The sequence below is a fragment of the Urocampus carinirostris genome, chromosome 5, assembly GCF_059441175.1.
Source record: "Urocampus carinirostris isolate Australia breed hairy pipefish chromosome 5, RoL_Ucar_1.0, whole genome shotgun sequence".
In the NCBI taxonomy this organism is placed as follows: Eukaryota; Metazoa; Chordata; class Actinopteri; order Syngnathiformes; family Syngnathidae; genus Urocampus; species Urocampus carinirostris.
Genome location: NC_142353.1, coordinates 15732001 through 15752840, shown reverse-complemented (window position 1 = coordinate 15752840; position 20840 = coordinate 15732001). Strand labels below are relative to the sequence as shown.

General features: G+C 38.6%; 1 protein-coding gene across 2 annotated transcripts; it reads left to right on the top strand.

Annotated features, from left to right (window-relative positions):
• Nucleotides 1-1128: 1128 nt before the first annotated feature.
• On the top strand, nt 1129-20615 carry tbx5b (T-box transcription factor 5b). 2 transcript variants are annotated; one of them, XM_088335942.1, is made up of 9 exons: nt 1129-1490; nt 2520-2666; nt 2775-2869; nt 4048-4167; nt 6731-6878; nt 8959-9111; nt 13539-13630; nt 17496-17746; nt 19299-20615. In XM_088335942.1, the coding sequence occupies exons 1-9, from the start codon at nt 1467-1469 to the stop codon at nt 19844-19846; spliced, it is 1578 nt and encodes a 525-aa protein (XP_088192068.1). In that variant the 5' UTR covers nt 1129-1466; the 3' UTR covers nt 19847-20615. The 2 variants fall into 2 exon arrangements, with proteins under 2 accessions (XP_088192068.1, XP_088192069.1); XM_088335943.1 differs by lacking the exon at nt 2520-2666.
• The last annotated feature ends 225 nt before the right edge of the window (nt 20616-20840 follow it).

Genomic DNA, 20840 nt, shown 5'->3' with positions numbered 1-20840 from the left:
GATCAATCAATGCAAAAATACATTCTTTTTTGAGTGAAACCCAAGCCTCTAATGTAGTTTTATTTCCATGTGTCTTATAGTCTAGTTTGCATTATATATAACTAAAAATATCACAACATTTTGGGGTTGCGCCTTATAATCAGATGTGCTTCATAATACAGTACTATTTGAGTGTTTTTAAGTGATCACCAATATGTGTTTGATAGTTATGCAGGGCTCACGTGGATGCTTTTAGGAGAACAGGAATGGATCATTCCATTTCTAATCATTTCTTATTGGGAAAATGCACTCATTACCCAAGCAATTTGTGCTACAAACACGATCCCGGGATCAGTTAAACTCTAACACTTTCCTCATTTCATTTAAAAGGGTATAAAGTAAATGTACGCATAAGTACCAGGAAAGCTAGTTCATTTATTAATAAAATGTCAGATATTTGATGAAAATATAGGTGGGGTTGGATTGGGCAATTTTAGGTTCAGAGCTTTGGGTGTGCTGAGCACCCATAGCGTCTGGCTGATTGAAAATGATATTTTAATTTATCTTAAAGAGATGTAACATGTACAAATCAAGTATGATAACGTTTTACTTCAAATATTTTGCTAAATGCTCTTTTTTATTTGAAAAGGCATTTTTTTATCAATTAAATGTTTGTTTCAAGGCCGTTTTTTTTTATGATGGCTTACACCGGAGCCTCCACAGACTCTGCCACTATGCCGCAAGTGACACAAGCCGAGCAGAGGAGGAGTGGGGAGGAGGGGGAGAGCAGCGAAATGAATCAAATGGACTGAACCATTTCTAGGCAAAGAAGTATTTCCGACGGTGTGTTGTTCATATTTTTGTTTTATTTATCTATTTTTTACATTTTACCTAGCGTTTTTATTATATTTAAATATATCCTCTCCTTTATTATGGAAAATTCTATAATTGTATGAGTTCTTGGGTTGAATTTGGGGATGCTTGAGCACCCCCCAAAACGGGCTGGTGACGCCTATGGGGGTGGGTGATGCGGAGCCCCCTTGCCATGCCATCGCACGGCACTGGCCAATAGGAGCACGGGGGAGTCACAGGGGGTGGTCCTGCACGTCAGAGTCAGAATTGACTCCATTTGGGATGAAGGATGTGATGAGCAGACTCCAGATCGGGGCTGGCACCGGGTCGGTGAAGGCAACCGGGAGAAGGACGGCACCAGGGGCCCCCAATTTAAAGCAGCAATGATCGACAGCGCCAGTGGCCCCCAATTTAAATCTGCAATCATCTGATTAGATCGCATGAACTGCGCCGTCCTGCATGCAGGGCACCCCAATAACCGACTTCGGTTTTCATCCTTGCACCGTGGATTATACTCCGAGTTTTTGACAGCTCGCCGTAACACGTGCACGTGGACTGCTTCGATGCAAATATTCTAATCGGAAATTAAGTTTCTGCACCGAAGAAGATAGTCAAAGGGAGAAGGATGGTTTCGAATGTTGCCGGGTGGGCTGCTTGAGGTAAGTGCACCACCTCGACAGAGGAAAATCCAAACACTGCACACTATACACTTGATGTCACTCTTGAGCATTTTTAAACTCATACATTGCGCACTTGTATTTTAATCCCTGCAAAATGTATCTACAATAGCAAATTTAATTGACATTTCAGTGTGTCCCCCGGGGTCAAACTGTGAAAATATATATCATTAAACATATTTGGGACATTTTTGTTGCGCTGAATGTTATTGCACTGTTGTTACGATACTATTTTAAATTATTAAATTATTCTAACTTAAGCACTACGTTGTAAATAGTTTTTACCGATTTGTGTTGACAGTTTTTTTTTTAAATCTTATTTTTCTCTTTCAGGTCTTTGTTTACCCCGAAGTGCCATGTCTAATCTCGTTGTATATGTTTTACCACATTGTTATCAATGACAATAAAGACAATTCAATTAAATCTATTTTTCGATTAAATAAACGACAGTAATGCAACCTGTTTGTCCTAGCATTTTGGTGGGAAAGATGCTCATCAATAAATAATGCAGTTAAAACATATATTTTGATATTTTTATCAAGAGACGTGTAAGGAATGTCAAGCTAATCTTGCATACCAATGAAGAGAAATTTGTTTTACTATTTTTGTACTTTTAAATTAATTAATTAAATGTTAACTATCTTTTATTTTAATATTTGAATCCGGGGTGTGTGAACCGAGGGTATTGTTTTGGCGTGGACGTGCTTACTTCAATATGTAGCAATCATTGTTTTGTCCCTTACAATATTATAGCATCACTTTAAAAAAATACACAATGTCCTCACTTATATCGGGTAATCATTGTTTTTTTCCCCACCAATATTATTCGATCACTAGGAAAAAATGCTCTAAGTCCCCTACAGTAAACTGTGAGTAGACCAAACCTACGCCCTTGGTGTAAACACTTAGTTTTTTTTTTATATCAAACGGGGGAAATGGACAATTTACATGATATATTAATAAATTCGCATGTATTGGGCTGATTGCATTTTGCATTTTATCGGTGAATAGGAGATGGCAAACGGCGGCGACCAGTTCGGCCTCGCCGAGCGTCCAGACTCCAACTGCGTGGATTCTCCCAAAGAGAATAAACAAGAAAGTCTGAGCAGTCATCATTTAAAATCACCTACTTCCCCACAGACAAACCCCGGTCACTTGGTGTGTGTACAACCTGTTGTGTATTTACAATTCAAATGCTTGGACTTTTGGTGCAAATAGAAATCATTTCCTAATAATCAGACGTGTATTTGGTGTGTTTTGCTGCAGGGAATGGAAGGAATAAAGGTCTCCCTGCATGACAGAGAGCTTTGGACAAGATTTGACGAAGTGGGGACTGAAATGATCATCACAAAGGCAGGAAGGTATCTACAGAAAATGTAATTACTGTAGAGTGTTGTCTAGTTCAGTGTTTTTCAACCAGTGTGCCGGGGCACACTAGTGTACCGTGAGACCTTGCCTGGTGTGCCGCTGGAATTTGCCCAATTTTATCTTTCAAAGAAATCAGGCTATTATTCCATATTTTTGCTTTCTTCAGACGAGGAACTGTAATAGTCATCCATAACAGTAGGTGGCAGTGGATTTTTATATACTCTTTATATACTAATTATTTGCTCATGAGGTAGCACAGTACATTTAATAACTTAATTTGTGTAACAAAGCGGTTTAAGATTGCACTGTAAAAATTAAAAACATAAATAAAGCACGTAATTCTTTTTATTTTGAGTATGATTTTCTTCTTTTTATATACAAATTATCTGCTTATGATATACAGTGAAATATTTGACATAATTTCATTTTCAAACATCTTAGACGGACAGTGTGCCGCGGAACTTTTTTATAAATCAAGGTGTACCTTGGTTCAAAAAGGCTTGAAAAACACTGGTCTAGTTAACATGTTATTTTTTTCAAGCCTCTTTTTGTATTCCGGTCAAAATGACCTGCAACTTTGTCTAAAAAAAACTTGAAAAATATCCCCGGAATCATTGATTTTCCACCACTGTGCCGCGACACACTAGTGTGCAGTGAGAGCTCGTCATGTGTGCCGTGATAAATTGTCCAAGGTCACTTTTTAAAGTTTAAAATTTTATAAAACATTTATGAATCATTTTCTGCAAATATGGTGTCATTATCAAGTGTCTGTGTTGTAAAAACTGGGGGTATTATAAATTGTATTGTAATTAAACATACTGTTCTGTGTCATTTTATACCATTTTTGGTTAGTGGTGTGCTGCAAAATCTTTCCAATGTAAAAAAACGTGCCCTGGCTCAAAAGATGTTGAATAACAATGCCCTAGATGATGTTTTATCTATGTAATGACTTCTAAGAATGGTCCCGACAGTAGAAAAAAATGAAATGTTGTTTTTATTCACATTTCCTCGTAAACTGTACAAAAATGTCTTAGATGGTCCTTAAAATGAGGACAACACGAGGGTTAGAATGCATCCAAGTCAACACGACTTCATATTTGATGATGCTGAGAATTTTCCATTCTGACACATTTAGTGACTACCTTGTTATTTCACCGTGTTTTCAACACAGGAGGATGTTCCCCAGTTATAAAGTGAAGGTCACAGGACTCAACTCCAAAACCAAATATATTCTTCTCATGGACATTGTGCCCGGGGATGACCACCGTTATAAATTTGCGGACAACAAGTGGTGAGTTTAATTTCTTTGAATATTGAACAAAAGTCCACATTACCCTTTTTCTGATTCATCCAAATTCGAAATTTGTTCAAATGTTGCTGCCGCTGCAAAAATACTAAAGTTAATTCGTCGCCTGTACGCATCCTAAAAGTCTTTCGAGACCGGACTGGCCTACTTCCAGTCTCTTTTCTCTGTTTCCCCGCCGGTGAAATCAGTCTGTAAAGGGTTCAACGGCCGGGCAAACGACACGGAACGGATTAAAAAGTCTCCCATTCAGCCGAGGGGGGAAAATCCGATGATTTCTATGGATTCCCCGCTGTTCTGCATTACATGACCTACTCCTACGATCTATTTTGAGCGTGTATGGTTGAAATATGAATCAAATTATATGCAGTGATTATAGGGAACATGCACTCATACAAAATACATAGTATGCAGTCATGCATGGCGCGGAATGGAAATATTCAAACCTATAATGACGTTTGTTGTATTGTATGACGTCTATTTTAAACCATTATAATATATCTTTTAGCACTATTTGTCTGTGTAACATAACCCTCACCTTGTCCTAATTTCAAGAATCGTTTTTGTACTTTGTATAGGCTAAAGTTTCCATGGAAATATGAATAGAAACAACTTTTCCTTTTTTTCCACTGTTGGTACCAATCGAAGAAAAGATAAAATCCAAAAGTTAAATCAAATATTATTTGGGGGATTTTCTGGGTGTTAATAACACAGTGATGGGTCATTTTGACCCGAACGGGAGAGTTAAGACAGTGATTCCCATTCTTTTTTGAGCCAAGGCATACTTTTTTTCATTACAATATTTTCAGACCGTCGAAAATGTTTGAAAAGAAATCCCCTGGCAACAGTTTAATTTACTTAGTTGTTTATTCATATTTTATTATTTCAAGTTTAAATGGTTAAATTGACAATGTGAAGTTTTATCCTTTGTGGTCACTGTTGCTCAGTAGATAATACAGGTTATCCACTTTGGTTAATCATTTTGCTTTGATTTCGCTATATATTTCAACCTGCTTTTGAGGTTTTAATTTTTTTTTTCAGAAATACTTAAAACAAGCAAAATATACCTGCCAGTGGAACAATATATTTTTTACGACCTACAAGGTCTTTCTGTTTTTTTTTATCTTACTAAAAAAAATCAGCAAACTTATGTTCAACATTTTGCTTAATTACTTTACTTTATTTGATCAACACAGGCTTATTAAGGTTGTCGCAATTGAATTTAAAATTAAAAATTCTTTAGACTGTTTCTATTGTCCCTATACATAAAAAGCTATTAAAATTTTCTTTGCAACCCCAGTGTAGCGTTTATAAAATTGGTTAAAAAAGTTTATAATAAAATAAAGTAAAATATTAGGGTAACTAGTGATTAGAGCTTCTAACATGTTTTTTTACAATATTTTTATCTTGTTTTTTACCTAAAAAAATTAGAAAACCATGCTTAAAATTGCCATTTTATTTTTCATTTCTTTTACTAAAAGAAGAACTTCAATCAGCATATATTTTTAACATTTTTTATTTCACTGAGCAGTCTAAAACAGCTTCATAAAACTATATAATTCATTAAACAGTTTCCCAGTACTAAATCTCATGACCAGATAATTTGTATATAAAAGGCAAAAAACAGTAATCTGCTGCTGAATGCATGTTAGTTACTTGGCTGAGCACTGGAAGAAGTCAAATAAACAGTAGAACGGCAATGCATTGTTTTTGCAAAGACAGAATTGGGCAAATTCCAGTGGCACACTCCAGAACACTCGTTGAAAAACACCGGCCTTCTTTTTTGTTTGCAATCTGACAAAAACCTATACTTTTAAAATAGTTGGGTCCAAAATAACTCAATTGAGGTTGAGCGTTTATAGACGAACCATTACTTGGGTTAATTAGATCCAACCTTTTGTGTTATAAACACACTAAATTATGACTTTTCCCCTTCAAAATTAAACCCATTTGTAAAATAATAAAAAATGCAATTTCGTCGGGAAAGGCTCAAAACATTGCGTTGTTTTAATGCAAAATCAACCCAGAAAGTTGGATGAAATTGCGTTATTTTTCATGTCAAAAATAAAAAAATACTTCAACGTAATGATTTGACAATCAAAGTGCTGTATAATACATTCAGTACACATTAAGGTAAAAATCCCCCCTTTTACTCCACCCCAACAACCGAAAAGACCAAAACACACACACAATGGTTAAAACGAAATAAAAACAAAATACTGAAAAACTAAAATGATACATGATAAAATAAATACCCATGTAGTTTTTAAAGTGCATTTTATATCCAGTCGTTTGTTCAAAAGCATCGACACAAAATAAGTAAACCCTAAAATAATCACAATTAAAAATATGTCAGGAAAATCAAAGTTAATACAAACCCTGAGTATTATTGATGCATGAGTCTAATTAAAGCATGAGCTTTTTTGTGCAACACACTACAGTACAGTACAGTGCAGTGCACGACCGGGTCAGACCCACCACTGTGACCCACTGCACGTCAATGTCTGCACTCTGCAGGCCACATCCATATTTATCAAGTTTATGTTTGTAGGTCGGTAACGGGTAAGGCTGAGCCAGCGATGCCGGGCAGACTTTACGTGCACCCGGACTCTCCTGCCACGGGGGCCCACTGGAGCCGCCAGCTTGTTTCATTCCAGAAGCTCAAACTCACCAACAACCACTTGGACCCATTTGGACACGTGAGTGATGTTTTCAAGTGTGGCTGCATGCTTTTCAAATAAATAACTACAAGGCGTTTTTAATTTTGTGTGAGAGAGAGATAGTGGAGGTTTTGTAACGTTGCACTTGGCTATAGCGTAGTCGTCAACAGAGCACAAATCATGCAGCCAGGGGCCACGCGAGTGCCTCACTCGTCCCCCCCTCGCTGCGCGTCCTGCTGCAGCGCCAATTAGGCTACCAGCAGCATCATCAGCAGGTCAACGTGTATTGTTTGAAGCAAACACAAAACATTACAATCCCAGGCCTGGAAGTAATGATCTCAAAGACTTGTCAAGTGTATTAGTGGAGCCTGTCACCCGCGTGGACGTCACCGCGATTAAATTAAGCGCCTGCGGATAAGGGCCCGTGCATGCACGTGTACGGGGGACTGATCCTGCCATACGTAGAAATAAATCTACCTCAACTTCAACATTATTTTCAAAAATGCTTTATGCACAACATACAGCACAGATGAATTTAATTCTTCTTGCAGCGTGCAAACACACAATAATAAGGCATATTACAAATAACAAATTGCAACAGGAACAAATAGCAGCAAATTTTCTTATGTTTTTTTTTGTCAGAAAAAGAAATAACATTTATGCCTAAAAAATATAGAAATAGAAAAATATGTATAAAATAGTATACAAAATGTTCAGTATAGCCACATTCTAAATAGAACAGCTTTGCATTGGTAGAAGGCATAGAGGTAGGAGGAAGGGTAGGGCAGGGAGAGAGTTCAGAATCCTGACAGCCTAATGGAAAAAGCTGTCCTTGGGCCTGCTGGTTCTGGCTCTGTGAGACTGCAGTCTTTTACCTGACGACAGCAGGTTGACGAGGCTGTGAGATATATAAATAAATATAAAGAAATTCCTACAAGTATATGCCATTTCAATAAATGAACACAAATATAGATCAAATTACATCTAAATATATGACATAAATGCAATTCATCTCTGTATTTATGTATTTTTTGTATACTTATTTTGGTCTTTATTTTGCCATCTATTTTATTGTGTACTTTTGTCATGTATTTTGTCAGGGATTTTATTTCTTTAATTTAATTTATTTATTTTCAGAATTTGTTTCGTTTTATATATATATATATATATATATATATATATATATATATATATATATATATATATATATATATATATATATATATATATATATATATATATATATATATATATGAGATATTATGTCGAGTACAACAAAGATAAAAATATTTTGCTTTTTATTTATCTACACAATATAAAATTACTAATTTACAATGTGTATATCTATTTTTAGGGTTTGTTGGTTATAGGAATGATTGGAGAGGTGTTGCAAAAGGATTGTGGGATGTTTAGACGTGTTCTAAGAGATGGGCAGGGCACCTGTATGATGCAGCAGGGGTAAACCAGTGAAAGCTGTCGGGCCCTGTTGTTGAACAGAAGAGTGTGTTTTGTCACCCTGACCCGAGTGACATGGCTGCTTTCTTGTGTCCCGTTTCATCTGGAGGGACGAAAGCATGACCAACTTAGGTGCCGAGGTGCTTGACTTGTCTGGGTGTTTGGGCATTTGGGTTGGCCATGGTCTAAAAAACTTTGTGTGTGTTTTTTGCTACTTTTTCCCTTTTTTAAATTTTATTTGTTTTTGTGTATGTGTTTGTCTTGCTGTCGGTCACCCCTCTTGAGGGATATGACCAGGGTGGATAGATAGATCAAAAATAAACAGTCCATTATTTTGATTTACTCATTTTGTTTTATCCAAGCCTTTCAAACTATATTAGATGCAAGTCAAGTCAAGTCATGTTTATTTGTACAGCCCTTAATCACAAAGAGTACCAAAGGGCTGCACAGACCACAGATTATTGCAAACCACATACTATTATTACAGCCATCAATATGTTGCAAATTTAAAGTTAGGACATACCAAGTTTTATCTGAGATAAAATATAACTATTGTCAATTATGTTTTATACTTGAACCTGTCTTTTTTAGTCAACTTCCAACTACTTGCATGGGATCTTGACTGTTTAGTCAGCTTTAACCTCAATTTCTCTATTTTGCACAGATAATACTGAACTCCATGCACAAATACCAGCCTCGCGTCCACATTGTCAAGGCGGATGAGAACAATGGCTTCGGCTCCAAAAACACGGCTTTTTGCACTCATGTCTTTTCGGAGACCGCTTTCATCGCTGTGACCTCCTACCAGAACCATAAGGTGAGTTTTGCCTAGCGTGCACACTGCAATGGCGTATCCTTGACCAGTAGATTGCAAACCTTTTTATCTGAGGCCACGTCCTGAAACACAAAATCAAGTATGTCAAAGCCTGAGAAGGTTTTCTATGGCCCGTGAAATTATCTTGAATCATTGTTGTATCATACACCAGGAATCGTTGCGTATTTGTTTTCATCGTACGCTACATCTCCTGGCGCTAAATTTATCAACCTACATGTATTTAAAATAAGTGCACGTTTATATAATAGTTAATGTTTTTTTGCCTATTATTAAAATCATTATTGTTTATTTCTTAATTTAAAAAAAAAATTCCAACAGGAGCCCCTAAAAACCTTACAATGTCCCTTTGAAAAAATATAAATAGCTGCCTTGCATCATAAAACATGTAATTTTAGGAACAAACAAGGCCGCATATAGTCCGTGATTTATACTCCCCCTGTACTAAACATTAATGAAGACTATGAAGCCATTTTGATTGGTTTTGCTCCGTAGTTATGTTTTATAAGGAATCTCTCTAGCCCAAAATAAAAACTTGATGTCCGAAGACTTTCACGTCCACTTAAAATTATTTCAACACGAACACAGGATGTTTTGAACTTGTTTCCCTGAAGACTCCTTTCTGATTGCGTATTCGGTTTTATCTTCCTTTGTTGTCTGGTTTAATTAGCTTCCTCATTTGTTTTTCTATTTGACATGTTTTTGTTTTGAGAGATTGTTTAAAAATAATCAGAAAGCCTTGCAATACTTGTAATGCATATTCAGAATAAATGACAACAACAACATTCATATGCAGAGTAACCCAACCTCTCTTTCAAACTTTAACCATTGGGTTCTCAATCCTCAAATGAACATTACTCTACCCATTTTAAAGAAATTTTGGGCTAAAACTTCTTTACCCTTCTCTCACTTAAGATCCAGATTACATGCAAATGTTGCTCCATCATTGCTTCTCTTGGTAACGTGTAAAAAAGTGGGTATATTGTGTGTGTGTGTGCGCGGGTCCCTCTTTAATGACCTGCTTGTTTCCCTTGATCTTGGTTCATGCTATTTGCACAAAAACACAGATGAATGAGGCTTGGACTGGAGCTCGTTTGGGCTTTGTATATTTCCAACCAGCTTGTTGTGTTTGTTCAAGACAATTATTTATAGATTGAATTAATAAACATTAGATAAATATAAGCAGGTGGTAAAGTTAGCACCCCTGCCTGTGTGAAAGGTTGTGTGCCTTTGATTGGCTCGCAATCAGTCTAGGCCACATATGTCAAAGTCAGGGCACACGGGCCACATCCAGCCTCCAAGAAGGTTTTCCCTGTGCCCCTAAGATAAGCTTGATTCATTATTGCATTTTCAACCACTGTTCCACGACACACTAGTGTGCCGTGAGAAATGATCCAATATCACTTTTAAAAAATTTAAAATTTTATAAAACATATATGAATCGTTTTCTGCAAATATGATGTCATTGTCAAGTGTCTGCGCTGTAAAAACTGGGGGTATTATAAATTATATTGTAATTACACATACTAAGTGTCATTTTATAACATTTTTGGTTAGTGGTGTGCCGCAAAATGTTTCCAATGTAAAAAAAAATGCCCTGGCTCAAAAAAGGTTGGAAAACACTGCATTATTGTATCATACACAATGAATTGTGTATTTTTCAACTTTACGTTCCTTCACCTTGTACTTTATTTTATTGTAATTTAATGAAAGAAAATTGCTATTATTTTCTCCATTGAAGTGATCTTAGCCCATTTGTCCTAAATTATAAAATACAAGCTACTGATGTTGCCTTGATAATAACAGCTCCTTTCAGGTATTTTCATTTAATTGGGATGTTTATATTAAGAAAATGTGTCTTTTGTGCCTGATGAAAATTAAAAAATCATACATGCCAACCTTTTGACATTAAAAAGCAGTCAATGTTATCGCACACTTGATTTTTACACAATTGGTCATGTGAATATTAAAAACAAACAAACAAAAAAAAAACAATATGTGCTTGTTTGAAATCGGAAGTGACAATTTTGTACCGAATCTGAAATCTAATGAATCGATGGAGGGATTTGCTCACGCACAAAGTCTTAGTCTCACTTCAAAATAAAGGACCCGAATACTACAACACTAGTCTCTTGTCAATATTTTTTGTTGTTGTTTAAATTTAAAAAGCGATAGGTATTTTTTAAAAAGTGGTAGGCGTATAGAATATACTAAAAGCGATAGTCTTCCTCATAAAGCGGTAGTGTTGGCAAGTATGAAGTTATTTGTCAGGGCCATATTGAAATATATCTTTGTTAGGCATGTTCTTGCTATTTTACTACTTTTCATGTAATGTAACTATAACAACTTAGGCCCGTCTCCAAGCAATACCTTGTAACAATTTTTTGCCTATTTATCCTCACATTCGCAATATTAATGTCCTTTTTAAGTGTTTATTACGTGTTTCATAGAGTTCCATGTCAAGTCTTGTTGCAAACAATGTTCACTAAGTTGTTATAAATGACAATGAAGACAATTCTGTTCCGTTATTTATTTATCAGATCATATTGGTATAGTTGTTATCTTTTCAGTAGGTTCAATAACATTCACTAAACTCTATGCCTCATTTTTAATATGTTCCAACATTTGATCAGTCCGGCCCTGTCAGTTTTTTTATCCGGCCCACTGTTTAATTTCCTTTGACACCCGTAGTCCAGGTGTCCCCTGCCCACTGCCTGATGTCAGGTGAGACAGGCTCCAGCACTCCTGTAATCCCAATGAGGAATGAATGAATCAGTGAGGTAAAGTTCCATTTACTGTCCATCAAAAAGTAGATTTTTTTCAGGATATTGAGAAAATCTTTAAATAATCACATCATTTTGCAATGGTAATTTGACTTGACACGGCTACGTTCCCACGAGTTTAAGGCACGTAAGTGAAAAACAGTTATTGGTTTGTTACTAGTTACTTGATTTAAAAAGTAACTGAGTTACCCCCCCAGATTACAGCTACCAAAAAGTAGCCTGCCACTCTGAAAGTACCTATCCAGTTACAAATTATCATACATAGAAGCTGACGCCCGTTTTCGTTGTCCATCCATCCATTATCTGCACCGCTTATCTTCAGTAGGGTTGCGGGGATGCTGGAGCCCATCCCAGCTATCTCCAGGCAGTGGGCTGGGGACACCCTGAACTGGTTGCCAGTCAGTCACATGGCACACAGGGACAGACAATTTGCTCACTCATTCACACCTAGGGACAATTCGGACCGGCTAATTAACCTGACATGCATGTTTTTGGAATGTGGGAGGAACCCGGGGGAAACCCACGCAAGCAGGGGAAGAACATGCAAACTCCACACGGGAGGGTCGATCTCATGACCTCAGAACTGTGTCGCTAACCACTGCGCCGCCGTGCAGCCCTCCAGGCGTTGTGTATTGCAAAAAAAATTACAAATAAAAAGACCAAAATTCAGTACATTTTTACCATAAATTGCGTGCTCATGTTTGCCCCATTCATTTCATGTCAGATTGTAGTTCCTGTATAGGCTGCGCCACCCACCTTCTCACACGCTGACTATCATTCGCTACTGGTGACACAGAGCCAAATATACACATAATAAGATTGATTTCAATAATTTATAATGTAGATGTAAATTTGGCTTGGATGAAAGTATATACAGTACGGTGGGGGGAATATCTCCATTAGGAAAAATTCTGCATTCTTATACTATGTTCTTGAAACGAGGCCACCATAACTTTATTTAGTTGTACTTTATAGATAAATATAAAAATGCCAACTCTTCAAATAACATTACCAGCGAATCAAAGGCTGTATGTGACAATATGCGTTACGCAGAATGTTTCAGCAGTCAGAAGACATATTAAATCATTCAATATCTGCACATTCTGTATTGAGTAACTCAGTAACACTCTATGTTGTAACGACAGTAGAACTGTATTAATGCAGTGCTCGGTACTGACAAAAGTAACCACGTTCCAAGAACACGTTCCTTTGTAACACGTTAGTCCCAACACAGGTTCTCCCACAGTCCGCAACCAAAGGCTCCCCTCCCTGAGAAAAATTGGAAGACTCAAGATCAAAGCTCCTACCCTCTAAAAGCATTGGCCTGAAAACGCTTAAACCTGGCGACTGTTTGGCTAAACAGTTTATTCGGTGTCAGCTGGTGAGAACGTTGTCCTCTCCCGTCAGAAACTGCCGAGGAATGTTGGCGTTGCGAAGTTTCTGCCGGGCTGCTTTTAACATGGACAGGGCCCCTCTCCCGTTAATAATAAACCGTTGACTTTCATTCGGCTCGGAGAAGGTTTAAGAGGGTCGCCTCGGCTGCGTCTGTGTTCTTGTATGGTCCTGTGGACGTGCTGCACTTTAATGTCAGCGCTCGTCTATAAAAGAGATCCTTTGTTTTGTCCTCAGATTACTCAGTTGAAGATAGAGAACAATCCCTTTGCGAAAGGCTTCCGAGGCAGTGACGACAACGAACTGCACCGCATGGCCAAGCTGCAAGGGTAAGTTGTGCATTTATGTGTGTGTTTGTGTCAGGAACAGTGTGTATGCGTCAAATCAACCTAAATTCACTCTTAAAACGTGAAGCAAACTGTCCTTTACTTCAAAACTAAACAATGAGGGTAAACTGATTATAATTCTTTCAAGTCAGTGAATGTTCAACCAGGACATAATTGTTTTTATTTTGCCATGAATTTAAACTCAGGCTATTGTGTAACTCTAGTGTCTTTTCTCCAACTGTATTTCAAAAAGTCATATCTAAATGTTGCTATGGTGTGTTATCTAAAGCTGAAAATTCAACATTAAATTATTATGCAAAAAGGTTTCACTTGAATTTTTGGTAGTGTTATAATATTTTTGTAAAAGAAATAATGAAATACTTTGTAAATATCAGAGGAAAGTGCTACAGCTTAATATTTTTCACAAAAGTATTACTTTTAATACCTAGAGTTACCTAAATACCCAAACCTGCACTCGTAGTCGAAGACCCGAAGCAAACATTGACGGAAAGGGCAAATAGCAGTCTACTTTCGACGATGTTCATAAATGTAAACAGATCCCGTAACTTTTTTTGAAGAATTTTAAACTTTTGGTGCAAAGATAGGGGCACTGGAAGAGTTGTACTTGCTCTCACTTTTTAAGGAACCGGTCTGAAAATGAGCAGAGCTTTCAAGAATGATATATTTTCTTCACTTTCAAGAGTCAATTATTTTCTACACATTAAATAGTCTAATATTTTCTTCACTGGAAATTTATTTTACTCCTACTTTAATGTCATCGATATGACACTCAGCTAAACCCCTGAAGAAGGATCGTGACCACAGTGGATGTTCAACTGAAGTTAAATCCCTTCCCGGAATGGTGAAAACTGCAAGTACAGTAAAATGCATTGAAATCATGTCCAGATAAACTTACAAAAATGAAGTACATAAACTTTACATCGGACCGAATTACTGCAAGTTGCCTATTCACCATATAAACACCCGTAGTACTTACAGCGTTGCCTTGTTAATTCCTCAACACGAATGGATACAGATTGAAACATGCACTCGAGTGTGAGCCCGTGTAGCTACTGACGATAACCGGAACAAGTGACATGAAAACCAACATTTTTAAACCTAAAGCAATAATAAACTTAAAATATACCTATCAAACCCACATCTTTTCCCCGCATGGTATTACATTTTAAACACAGCAACTTAATTCGAAAGAAAAAACAGTTGTCGTAAGGACAACACATCTACCATTGTTGCATGAAAGGTGCTGTACGGAATTTGGAACTTTGTCACTCTCTGTCCCTCTCTGTCGCCATCTCCTGACTTAAAGTAGTGATTGTAGCCTCAGTCAGCTCGTTCATAATGCGCACAATCCAGCTAGGTGCGTTTGGATGCACTTAAATTACCTCTTCTTTTTTCATCTTTTTGAGTTGACGTTTGGACTTTACTAGAAGCAGGCCTTTTTCTTTCTTTAACTGTTTTTATGCTGGTTGGGTGGTTGGTTGGTTGGTTGGTTGGTTGGTTGGTTGGTTGGATCCCTTAACCACTAGGGTCGTAGGGACAAAATTTCCTGTGGTGTGCCTTGGGCAAGTACAACCTGGTGGGCCCCATCCCCCTTCAGGCCAACATATCCTACACTAACTATATAGAAATAAAAGAAAAACCTGCAACAACAAGCATGACATCACTCTTCAACACTCCCTCCAGCCCCCGTTCCTTGAACCTATTATTTCCCACCCCGAACAGCTAAGAAACAATCAAGATAAAAGCAGATAGGCGCAGTGGAATATAAAGCATAGGGCTCTTCGAACTCAGTTGGATATCGTTAGCACATACTTTTTATTATTTAACCTTTTGACCCTAATGAGGATAAGCGGTACGGCTGATGAGATGAGATGAAAACTTTTTAGGTACAAACGACACACCACACCTTTAACTCTAAAGTGCATCTGTGAAAGGGTAAAACCCATGTGAACTCAAGCCTTTTCTGCCAGCAGTCATTGTGTTCCCTGTTGCTCTGTTGAAAGAACACCAGAGGAGTTAAAACACTTTGACAATGCATGTTAAACTCTTGTAAGTTTACTGTATGCGTACAGTAAATTCCGTGTTTTTTTACAAACTATTTCTCACTTCAACTATTCATATAAAACACACTATTTACCATTCAACTTAGTCCCTATTCACCCGCCGTCTTTTCCTCTTTCCACTTCATCCTTCCTACTCCATTATGATGTCGTACATATGGCGCCAGAAAGCGTGTTGGGTTGAGCCAAGTGGGAAAAAAAGATGTGAGCTGCTGTCACCTGCAGCTCGGCCCTGACCCGATAGCTGGTCTGCAGCATTTGGAGTACGACACAGCACACGAAAGACCAACGATGGTGCACGATGGCTTGGGAATCTCGCTGTCGCTGCTCATCAAGCACTCGTGCGGCTTGTTTGGGGGGATGATAGTGAGCCAATGAGAGGGCCTGTTACTGAAAGGCAAGGAGGTTGTCCGGGCTCCCTTGTGCGGTGCGCTACGGCGCAGTATCCGGCCCCCGCCCCCTTCAGTGTTATTGTGCGGCTTGAGTTTGCAGAGACGAGCCTATATCCGAAGTGACACATGGCCGTGTGTTTATTTTTAGAGCGGCAAATTATCTCACAGCGGCCCCGGCTGTGTTTGTGCGTGCATGTGTCTGCATGTGCGTGCCACTATCTCAGCGCCAGTCAGCAAGATGTGGCCCGCTGTCCCCTACATACCGTAGAGTTCACCGAGAGGGCTTTGTTTACAGAGAGAGATCAAGATGGAGAGCGCTTAAGTCAACTTGAAACAGATAGATGGAGGGGGAGACAGAAGCACGGATAACAGGAACGTGCAAATACGGTGGTACCTCTTTATACGAGCACCTTTAAACATGCGAATTTGAGTGTACCGTTTTTTTGTGTAACAAAAGTCTTGCCGGCTGTAAGTAGAAAAATCCAGTTCCCCAGCAGTCCCAAAGGCTACCACTCGAGACTGCTCAAGACTGCTCACCGCTCGTGCCTGCTTGTTCAAGTTTGCACAAAACTAATAGAGGCAAAAAAATGAAAATTTTGTGTGTATTCAATTTTAAGCGTACAGTAAGTGCTTGTGTGTCATCTACCATCTCTCAATCTCATACCTGTCAACCTCCACCAATTGCTCACCTTATTAATGATTGCATATTCTCCCTACTAAGCGATAATGAACCTTACAAACACAACGCGACTCCTATTTACTCACAGGTATACAGACTACGTACTAGCAATCTACAATGGTGTTGATGTCTGCTACCAAGAACTGAGACCATTCGGATTAGAGCCGAAATGGCCAAGACAAGATCGGTTTAAAAAAAAAAAAACTGTATAAAAGCTGTTTTACAGCGTACACAATTTGAAATGATCAAAAACATATAATCAGGAAGATTTGTTCTGTTTTGATTGTGTGGACTTCGGAATTTTTGTCAGTACAGACCATTAAGTTTTATATTAATGTTTTTGTCACACTCCCTCGTACATGTAATGCCAGCTTAATTGAAATTGAATACTGCATTAGTTGATTAGGAATGACAGCTGCAGACAGTCCACAAACGAGTGTCTTAATTGTGGTACAAAGTGTTACTTTTCTGTACTAGACATTTCCCCGCTGATATTTTTTTGTAAGTGTAAAAATTGGACGTGAATGAGTTCAACTTTCAGCTCGCGGCCTAAAATATGGTGTGACTTGTATAAAAACAAAGTTGAGTTTCTTCCTTAAACTTGCACATGGGGCTTTTAATCAGGTGGGCTTTGTAGTCCAGAATTTACAGGACCTGCTGTTCAAACTTAAACCGTATTAAAATGTACATATTTTTTTGTGGATGGATTGTTTCAGGAAGGACTATCCCGTAGTGCCACGGAGCACGGGCCGGCAGAAACTGTGTTCGGCCGGAAGTCCCTTCGGCGGGGACGTTCGGGTCCTGAGGGGCTCCCCCGAAATGCCAGAGTCCCCCTACAGTTGTGAGAACGGCCTTAGCAGTGGCGGCAGCCCCCAGACGATGCTGGGGTCCCCATCTGCTCACTATACCTTGACTCCTCCTCAGTACGTCCACCAGACTCAGATTTACCCCTGCACGAAGAGAAAAGGTGAGAAAGGCCAAGCGGTTGCTCACAACACTAGTGACAAAAGTGCTTAATGCTTTTGGGACCAAGTAACCTTGTCTGTTTGCACTCTCCCACTTAGTACTAAGGAGCACAGTGTGCTTAGTCAAGCATGTTGTAAAAAGGTCAGTGTGAATAGCAGCGCTTAGCGGTAAAAAAAAAAGTAAAAAAAATAAATCAATATTGATTTATATAATAAGCATAAATACACAAACTATCAAATAGACATGGATTTTTTAAAAGGGACAGTGTGTATCATTACCACTATATGCCGCTGCCACAACTTAAAACAAGTGCTAAAGGGCCCAAGGAAGAATACAAACTACGGAGACTCAAAGTGAGCATTTTAGCGAAATTTTTCTATAATATGGTTGGTCGGATCCCTTAACCACACGGGTCGTAGGGGCAGCATTTCCTGTGGTGTGTCTCTGACAAGTACAGCCTGGAGGCGCCCATTCCTCTCCAGGTCAATATATGTTTCCACCCGGTGTCGAAACAGACGGATGTGGTAACTACTGCACTACGGAAACATTCCAAATTGGTTTGAAAATGATCTCAGGATACTGTACACTTTTTTACTTCAGATATAATAATATAATATTTTGTCGCCATCAGTTGGACGTTATTGGAAAATACAAATGTGGCGTGAATATGAATCGACCTTCCTTTAGAACAGTGATTTTCAACCACCGTGCCGCGACACACTAGTGTGCCGTGAGAGATCGTCAGGTGTGCCGTGAGAAATTATCCAATGTCACTTCTTAAAATTTAATAAAACATTTATGAATCACTTTCTGCAAATATTATGTCATTGTCAAGTGTCTTTGCTGTAAAAATTGGGGGTATTATAAATTATATTGTAATTAAACATACTGTTCAGTGTCATTTTATAATATTTTTGGTTAGTGGTGTGCCGCAAGATTTTTCCAATGTTAAAACATGCACTGGCGCAAAAAAGGTTGAACAACACTGCTTTAGAACAGCAGTTCTCAAATAGTGCTCTGTAGCCGCATGTGGCTCTTTGGTGACCCCCTAGTGGCTCTCTGGCACTATTAAAAATGTTTGATAATGGAAAATTCTGTCGTTTATATAGGAGGACAAACATGACACGAACATTAGGTTTTTCCAATGGATATATATATATATATATATATATATATATATATATATATATATATATATATATATATATATATATATATATATCCAACCCCTCACTGTCCCCATAACTAAGTGAATTGGAGTCATAATAAGTACCGAATATAATGTCTAAATATGGCAAACAATGTTGATCTTAAACTACTTGATATGAGTCCGCGGTGCCAACCATAGCATAAAGCTTGCAGTCCATTAAGACCGTCTGGGCATCATGAATCAGCCACTCTCTATTTTTGGGCCTTAGTAAATGTCAAGCGCCAAAAGTAATGCAATTGTCTTTTATGTGCTCTTTTGCTGCACAGCTCGGCAATAAAAACGTTTGAAAGTAGCCGCAACTTTCTCCGAGCTGATTTAATGTCACAATGTTTTCTCTGTGCAGTGGAGGAGAACTGTTCCGCCGGAGACTGCCAGCACCCGTTTAAGAGAGCCTTCCCCGCTAGCTCTCGGAGTCCCGCCGACTCTTACTACCACGCCTCTCCCTTTGTGTCTACCCCGGCACCTGCACTGACCGACACCCCCTACGGAAGCGAAATGGGTCAGCGTCAGGCCTGCATGTTTGCAGGCTCAGAAGGCAGGCTGGATGAGCGTGGATGTGCGTCCTGGGGCTACCCCTACCCGTTGCCTACCGCGATGGCCCCCGTGGAGCCTTACCCGCCTTATAACCCGCAACCCCAGTACAGCTCCAGCCCACAGGGCTCTCGTCTCAGCGCCGTAGCTCACCACGGTTCGCCGTCGGTGGGGGAAGCCTCCGCTCACGACCCTTACCAGAGGCCGAGCTCCGAAAACATTGCAAGCAGGCAGCACAGTTCGCCTGTCCACACGGAGTATCCCCGCTTCACCCCTAACCCGTCCCCACGGCTCTACCACACGTTAGAGACGCACACACACATCCGGTGTAGCGTCCCTGAATGGACTGCTGCCTCGTGAAAGAAATTATTCTTTGTCATTGTCTTCCCATCAACTCCCCAAAAAGCTAATTCTCATACCTTTGTCATTTTATGCTGCGTAAAATGGTGTTTTTACTAAGTGTTGCTGGGGGCACCACATAATTACAGGGACAGTCAACGAAAAGTGTTCTTTGCAATAATGGGTTGTGCGTGTCCTTATTACTCTATCAATATCGCTTCTGTGGAATATGAGTTTAGCAGTAAAATATAATTGTTTTATTCAAATAGCTATTGTCCACCTATTTTACCACTTGGTGCACTGCAAGTAGTCTAATTCTAGATATTCATGACTGTCAACTCCCCCCGTACTTTATACGATTTTTTGACTATTTCAATTTGTTTATGCTATAAAACCATTTTTTATTTAGAGATTAAAAAAAAAAAAAAGACTTATTTCGTCTTCCCCATTTCGGCTTAAATCCTGATCGCCACCGTCACTGGTAGCAGACAATGAAATAGAAGATTGCTAATATTGTCGCGGTATTCTACATTGTCTGTATTGCTGTAAGTAAATAATAATGGTTTTAGTCAGGTATTTTTTGCTTAATAAAGGCAATGGCAACCATCAAGATGGGTAGGAATTGGCTGAGGTTGACAGGTATGGATATGTAGTAAAACAAGCAGGTTAATTATTATTTAAGTCTATTGTTTGCTCTGTTGATGGTTAATTTTGTTCATTTCAATTGTTGTTTATTTCGCATTTAATGATTTATATTTCATTTAGTATTTTATATATATATATATATATATATATATATATATATATATATATATATTTACTATATACATCCATGCATTATCTGCAGCGCCTATCCTCAGTAGGGTCGCGGTGGTTGCTGCAGCCCATTTCAGCCATTTTTGAGCAGTGAACTGGTTGCCAGCCAGTTGCTGGGAACATAGAGACAGACAACTCACTCGCTCATTCACACCTAGGGACAATTCGGACTGGCCAATTAACCTGACATGCATGTTTT